Below are 8,248 nucleotides of genomic sequence, written 5' to 3' on the forward strand. Positions count from 1 at the left end.
AGGATCCAAAAATCACATCTCCCTCCCAACTTCAAGTCCTCCTTTTATAATTTTTATTGTATGTATTTCTTCCAAGATAATATTCTTTAGATTGCGTTTTAGAAACACGGAAATGGAATAACATTTGAAATGTAAATAAAGAAACTATCTAATAAATAGAAAAGAGAAGGCTAATGTTTATTATGGATGAGTGGACCAGTTCTGTAGTCTGAAGGACTCAAGAATTCTAGAAAGTGCAAAATGTTAAGACAGTCACTCAGTTTAGCCATCCCTGCTTGCATGGAGCTGTGTGGTCTTAGGGATTTATTGTACTTCATAGTTAATGCTGGCAGTAGTTTGGGTAGCATCAGTCTATTCATGGCAGATTATCAGAACTCATTGCATGTTCTCTGTGGCATTTCTTAGAAGACATCATAGACACTTGTTTATCCTAGAAAGGGCACTGTGACAAACCAAAGAAACCATCCCACATGAGTTTGTCTTGGGGAAACAATGGATTTATTGGAGTAACAAGTAGGCACAGTGAGGGGTCTTATAGGATCATGTGAGACTCAAGTAGATGAATCAATGAAAAATAATCAATCCAGTATTTATGAATTCACAAAACCTACAATACTGGGTCTTACTGCAAAATTTGAAGAGTCTTCTCTCCCTAGAAATTGCTTAATCTTTCTGGTATTTGACCAGAAGCTTTGGGAGTTTAAGTATTTCTCAAGTCTTATGAGCAGCCTTCTTTATGTAACAAAGATGATTTCAATTCAGAGGAAAGAGGTATGTTACACTTGTTATTAATGAGGCCTTAAAATCATTCATATTTTACTTTCTATTTTCAGTTATCATCTGCAATTTTATCTATATTTAAACTATATTGAGTATAGTTACCTAAATTCCACTTAGTTATATTGTTTATGTTGAGCTTACTAAAGTAGTTCATCCATCATTATTACATACCAGCATATCATTACTGAACATCTACACATTTAGACTGTTTCCTTAATATGAGGAACATTATATTCCATGTTATCTAAGTACAGTGTTTACTGAAGGCTTTCCAGAAAATTATTCAACTCTAAAAGACTAGGTTAATATCTTGTTTTTTAGAAATTCCTGGTCCAAAAATTTTCTTAGTAGGTTTCTTGGGATGTAGATTCTGAAAAGGAGATAAATGCTCAGATATTCCTTTTCATGAAGTAATGTCACACATATGGGGGGGGAGGACAATGAAATTAGAGATTAATAAACGTCTCCATTGACCAGATATAGCATTTTTAATCTGGGATGAGCAGTAAATGTTGACCAGCAAACATTTTTAATTTAAAATGAAATAGGCTGTGTTAAAGCCAATAAAATCTAGATATAACCTTGATTAGGCCTCTCATTTGGGTCACGAATGCATCAATAGATTTGTTGAAAGCTGATTGTTCTGGCAGCAGTACTTGTAAGCAATAAATGACGTCTTGAAGTCTTAAGACCAATCTACATAATGCACCATATTATATTAAAAAATTAATATTCGTAGACTGATGAAAGACTAAGTCTCTAATGTGTTTACTACATACACACGGGGAGTGAGTTTTAATTTCTTTCACCCACATTAAATGTCACATGTGTGATGTATGTTTGTTATCTCAGACCTTGAAAGATGGAGACAAAATTCCTGGTATTTTTTGGCCATAGAATTTTTTTTCAAATTGGCAACCTCTGAGTTCAGGGAAAGAACTTATCTCAAAAAAAAAAATAAGACGGAAAAGCGCAAATGAATAAAGCAGGCATCACACACAAGCATAAATACACAGAAACCTTACAATCTTTTTTTGATAGAAACAACTATAATTGTAAGTAGAGAAAGCAATTAGATACAATAGAGAATGTATCTAATTACTAGAACCTACACTTACTTACATATTATTTTAATCAACAACTATATATATTGAAACATCATTGCCAATATAATTATGTATATTTCATAAGACATAGTCATGTAATCTTCAAACAGCAAATTTAAAGGCAGATTTTTGTGCACTTGATCAATGTTCGATTCTTATGAACTAAACATTCATTACCTAGAGGCTTAGCTCAGATTATCTCATGTCCATCTCTTCCTTTGGAAATGCAATGATTTCTCACTGACTTAGCTTCCTCAATAAACTTTCTTTTGACTACTCTATGGCCGCCATACCACATGTTTACATAAATCTTTCTAAGAAAATTAGTAACATGCTCATCCTTGCCATAAAATGAGCCATGAAGAAATCTGCATGCTATTTCACATGTTTTTCTCTTGGAATTTCAACCACAGTTATATTATTGAACACAGCATACTGACATTTTACAATGACTTTACACTGGTAACTAAATGAGATCAAGCGATTTGTTTTCCAATTAAATTTTGCTACACAAATGATATGGTGATTTTGTAAGTCACATTTTCTTTTACAAGTGTCATAGCTCAATGTTCAACTCGAAATTATAATAAATTTTATTTTCCAAAATGTTCCCTTAGAAAAATTTACAAGGAAAAAATTAATGAAAATCAAGTGATAGTGTGAGAAATATAATGAAAGTTGTAAATAATAGTTCTGAATCCTTAGCTGCAGTAAATTGTGTGGCATTTCTAAGTATTAACTATGCTGATACAAGATAATCCTAAAGATACTATCAGATTCATCTGATATAAATAACATCCTTATAAAATTTCCTTTGGATTTTTACTTATTTAATAGAGAGTTTTGAAGTACTTATAATTTCAAGCATGTATATTTTGACACTGGGAGAATGAAAAAAAACATTGTAAGTTGCAGCTGTTGTCTAGTACAAAATAATTACAATTACCATTTAATTACTTAAATAGTTTATTATACTTATGCATCCCATTATTTTACAGGAACGTAGATGTAGAAATATTAGACAATGAAAGCTATTCCCTCTGAGTCAAAAGGTCATAACCTTTGCATTGGGTTTTTCTGAGAAATGTATAAAATAAATTGCTATGAACAGATGACATTTCATGTGGTACATGATTATACTCAAAAATTTAGTATTACATAATAAGTACATTTGCAGCATAATTGACTTTTTTTTTCTTTCCTAAAGGTAGCAATGCTTGTTTCCCAAGTCCAAATTTTAACCCCTTTACATGGATGTTTCTCTTGGTTTCCTGTCCTAACTATACCTATGAGGTATGGATATGTAAATAACTTAACTGCATTGTATATATACATAATGAACCCACAACATTATGCTTTGAATATATTATGTGCAATTCATAGATATAGCTTTTCTAAGTATATTGACAGATTTAATATTTTATCTACATATATTTGCACTTAGCAAAATGTAAGCCTTATATAACATAGATATTCAAATTTTAAGTTTAGCAAATATTTTAAAATAATATTCTTTTCTTTTATGTGATGATATTTTGTGGCCTTTATGGTTTTCACATATAAAAGTTATTATGTGCAATTGTTTTGTTCCCATAATATTTCTACATTTGAGGTTTCAATTTTCTTATTTAAAACCACAAGTGATGAAATATCTAGATGAGTCAGAGATGTTTGTTAACGTTGGGGTTTATATTCACAGATCGGATCCTGGATTAGTTTCACAGTCATGACACAGACACTGCCAGGTAATCTCAATATTTACTGATGATTAAAAAACTGATTATATCTGTAGGAGAAATTGCTTCTGAAAGCAAATTACTCTCTCACTAATGTTGAAGAATTTTCGTTTCGTTATTTTATTTTTTCACTCCAGATTTTATTCCCACCCCCCAACCACCCCGACTGTTACACATCCCATCCCCCCATACTTCCTCCCCATCCCATGTCTCCACAGGATGTCCCTGTCCCCAAGCCCCACCCCACCTGACCTCTAAACTCCCTGGAGTCTCAAGTCTCTTGAGGGTTAGATGCATCATCTCTGATTGAACACAGACGCAGCAGGCCTCTGCTGCATATCTGTTGGGAGCCTGTGTAGACTATCTGCTTGGTGATTCAGCATTTGATAGATTTTGAGGGTCCAGTTTAATTTGGACTGCTGGTCCTCCTACAGAGTCACCCTCCTCCTCAGCTTCTTTTTGCCTTTCCCTAATTCAACCATAGGGGTCAGCAGCTTCTGTCTATTGGTTGGGTGCAAATAATCTGCATCTGAGTCTTTCAGTTGTTTCTTGGGTCTTCCAGAGTGTGGTCATACTTGGTCCCTTTCTGTGAGCATTCTACAATTTCAGAAATAGTGTCAGGCCTTTGGACCTCTCCTTGAGCTAGATCCCACTTTGGGCCTGTCACTGGAGCTTATTTCCTCTGACTCCTCTCCATTTCCATCCCTGTAGTCCATGAATGACCTTTTGGGTCTGAGTTACATCACTCAAGATGATTATTTTCTAGTTCCATCCATTTGCCTGCAAAACTCAGAATGTCCTTGTTCTAAATAGCTGAGTAATATTCCACTGTGTAAATGAACCACATTTTCTGTATCCATTCTTCTGTTGTGGGACATCTGCCTTGTTTCCAGTTTCTGGCTATCACAAATAAGGCTGTTAGGAACTAGTGGAACACGTGCTCCTGTGGCATGGTGGAGCATCTTTTGGGTATAGTCCCAAGAGTGGTATTGCTGGGTCTACAGGTAGATCTATTTCCAATTTTCTGAGGAACCTCCAGATTGATTTCCAGAGTGCTTGTACCAGTTTGCAATCCCACCAGCAATGGAGGAGTGTTCTTTCTCCACATCCTTACCAACATATGTTGTCACCTAAGGTTTTGATCTTAGGCATCCTGATTAGTGTAAGGCGAAATCCCTGTGTTGTTTTGATTTGAATTTCTCTGATCACTAAGGACTTTGAAAATTTCTTTAGGTGCTTCTCAGCCATTTGAGATTCCTAGGTTGTGAAATCTCAGTTTAGTTCTATACCCCAGTTTTTGATTGGGTTGATTGGTTTTTGGTCGTTAGCTTATTTAGTTCTTTATATATTTTAGAAGTTAGCACTCTATGGGAAGTGGGGTTTGTTACAGAGACAGACACGTCCACCAGTGGAATAGAATTGAAGACCCAGAAATAAAAGCACACACTTATAGACACCTAATCTTTGACAGAGATGCCAAAAATATACAATGGAAAAAAAGAAAGCATCTTCAATAAATGGTGCTGGTCTAACTAGCTGTCCATATGTAGAGAAATGAAAATAGTCCTATATTTATGACCTTGCAGAAAGCTCAAGTCCAAGTATATCAAGGACCTCAACATCAAACCAGATACAATGAATCTAATAGAAAAGAAAGTGGGAAAGAGCCTTGAACTCACTACACAAGGGGAAATTTTCTAAATAGAACTCCAATGGGTCATGGTCTAAGATCAAAAATTGATAAATGGGACCTCATGAAACTGGAAAGCTTCTGTAAGGCAAAGGATATACTCAATAAGAAAAATCACCAACCTACGGATTGAAGTATATTACGTACATATTTTATGTTAGTGATTTTTAGCATTAAAATACTGGAATGAAATACAGTTGAAATGTATTTGTTGATCGTATATATAATTAGAAACTACATCTTCTATGCATATCTTTTAAATTTGACCTGGGTAATATTGATTTTGCAGTCTTGAAAGCTTGATGTATTAATAGAAAGAGGAATATTGTTCAGCCAAGTGATATACTTAGAGAAATATGTGTAATACCAATGTCACTTATTGTTCTAATTATCCATTATGATTTATCATTATTTTAGTATATATACATATGCAGTATATATAAATAGTTATTTGGCTATTGAAGTTTATGAAAACATGATTTCTTTCCAAAAATTTTGAGAAAGCAATATGTAAGTAATTTTTTAGAATTTTTTTGTTTATTTATTCTTCAAATAGATTTTGTGCATCTAATATACTAAGCCATAGATAAAAGAACCTTAATAGGGAACTATGAAACATTTTGGAAATATTTTATATTACAAATTATTTCTATTGTTTAAAAGAGAAATCCTTCTTTCTACAGAAATATAATAATATGATTGTTCTGTTTTTTTTTCAGTTGGTATTTTCACAATCTTAATGACCATTCAGATGTCTTTGTGGGCACGAAAGAAGCATAAGATATATCGGAAGAAATTCAACTCATATGTTCATAGGAAATCAGCCATAATTCCATTCATATTATGAGTAAAGATAGCTATTTTAATCTGAACAAGAAGTGCACATATACATTCACTTAAAATGATAATTAGCTGTTATAATGCAACAATTTATTAATAACAATATTTAATAAGTCATAATGGAATTTCACTAAATTTCTGTTATGAACTAGAGGTAATAAAAATCAGGAAATAATCTCAGCATGGCAACTCATGACTGATTGCTAGTATACTGAAAGTTGAGTCAGGAGAATTGCCGTGAGTGAGAGTCCATACAAGTTTATATTGGAGAGCTGTTAGTACAATTAGAATGAGAGAAATAAAGCAGATGGTATTAATAAAAATATTAAAACAGCATTGGATTATTTGCAAAGAGCTTGATCTCAAATAGTCTTATTGCCTTAATATTTCATATCACTATTTCATAAGGTAATTGAATTATCAGGCCTCTTGTCTGGCCACATGGATTGGTGCTTATTATTTTCTCATTCTTCTGAGAAGTTCCCATATTTTATTTGCATCTTAGAAACATTCTTTATTATTCCCTTAGACTTTGTGGCATATTTTTGTTATTGAAATGTTTCCAGTTTTACGTTGTTTGATACTCAAAACAGCAACCCTCCACAGGAAACTGCAGAATCCAAGCTTTCAAAAATTAACAGTTTGTTTCAAGCAAATTTATTTTTAAAAAATGTATATGAAAGCTTGATAGACAGGCACATCTTGATTTAGAAAAATAAAATATAGCCTAGTTCATATAAAAACAAAAAATTTAGGGGTATGAAAGAAAACTAGATGTATGTAATGCAAACATACTAAGTTTACTTAATGCATCATTGTTCTATCTTTTGACTACATGGAACATATGGAATAAATATCCAATCTGCAATACTCAGTTAATTACCTCATCTGCAAATATATAAAATTGTGGTGAATTATTTATGTCCAATGACACTTTCACAGACTAATCTGTCTCTTAGTTTGTTGATCAATAGTTATATTTCATATATAGAAAAAAAGGGCACATTTAGTCTGGTTTTGTGAAGAAAAACTAGTATTTGAGAAAAGACAAGGTTGACCCCTGATATCACAGCAAAACATGCTATTGCCTCATTACTTGAAGGTCCATTCAAAGAAAAAAATAAACCAGATATATTCTCAAGTAGAAAAAAACCGAGTATTTCAGTTTCCTTATATATACTATTTAAAGAAATGCTTGGTATTGCTCTTGACAAACGATAGCTTTTCACATTCTGTGTGAAGTTTTTTGAAAATGGTTGTTTAAGGATTAGAACTCAAAATTTGACAATTGGGTTTATTAGACATCAGATAATAGGGAAAAATGTCTATTGTGTTTAGCAAGAATTGACAAATGCGACCTCATAAAACTACAAAGTTTCTATAAGGCAAAGGACACTGTCAAAAGGACAAAATGTCAACCAACAGATTGGGAAAGGATCTTCACCCACCCTAAATCTGACAGAGGGCTAATATCTAATATATACAAAGAACTCAGGAATATAGAACCCAGAGAACCAAATAACCACATTAAAAAGTGGGGTACAGAGCTAAACAAACAATTTTCATATGAAGAACTTCAGAGGGCTGAGAAGCACCTTAAGAAATGTTCAACATCATTAATCATTAGGGAAATGCAAATCAAAACAACCCTCATACCTGTCAGAATGGCTAAGGTCAAAAAATCAGGAGACAGCAGATGTTGGCAAAGATGTGGAGAAAGAGGAACACTCCTTCACTGCTGGTGGGATTGCAAGATGGTGCAACCACTTTGGAAATCAGTCTGGCGGTTCCTCAGAAATCTGGGCATGGCACTTCCAGAGGATCCTGCTATACCACTCCTGGGCATATACCCAGAGGATTCTCAGGCATGCAATAAGGACACATGCTCCACTATGTTCATAGCAGCCCTATTTGTAGTAGCCAGAAGCTGGAAAGAACCCGTGTCCCTCAATAGAGGAATGGCTACCAAAAAATGTGGTATATATACACAATGGAGTACTATTCAGCCATTAGAAACAATGAATTCATGAAATTCATAGACAAATGGATGGAGCTGGAGAACATCATACTAAGTGAGGTAACCCAGTCTCAAAAGA

General features: G+C 33.6%; 1 protein-coding gene across 1 annotated transcript in view; it reads left to right on the forward strand.

The window, feature by feature from the left end:
- The window catches only part of Tecrl (trans-2,3-enoyl-CoA reductase like), an 82,401-nt gene extending 76,242 nt beyond the window's left edge, over positions 1-6,159 (forward strand). Inside the window, exons 10-12 of the mRNA XM_052199318.1 lie at positions 3,094-3,179; positions 3,586-3,631; positions 6,032-6,159. Coding sequence (XP_052055278.1) covers positions 3,094-3,179; positions 3,586-3,631; positions 6,032-6,159 — 260 coding nt within the window. The remainder of the gene's footprint in view (positions 1-3,093; positions 3,180-3,585; positions 3,632-6,031) is intronic.
- Positions 6,160-8,248: the final 2,089 nt, after the last annotated feature.

This window comes from Apodemus sylvaticus, chromosome 11 (assembly GCF_947179515.1).
Source record: "Apodemus sylvaticus chromosome 11, mApoSyl1.1, whole genome shotgun sequence".
NCBI classification, from domain to species: Eukaryota; Metazoa; Chordata; class Mammalia; order Rodentia; family Muridae; genus Apodemus; species Apodemus sylvaticus.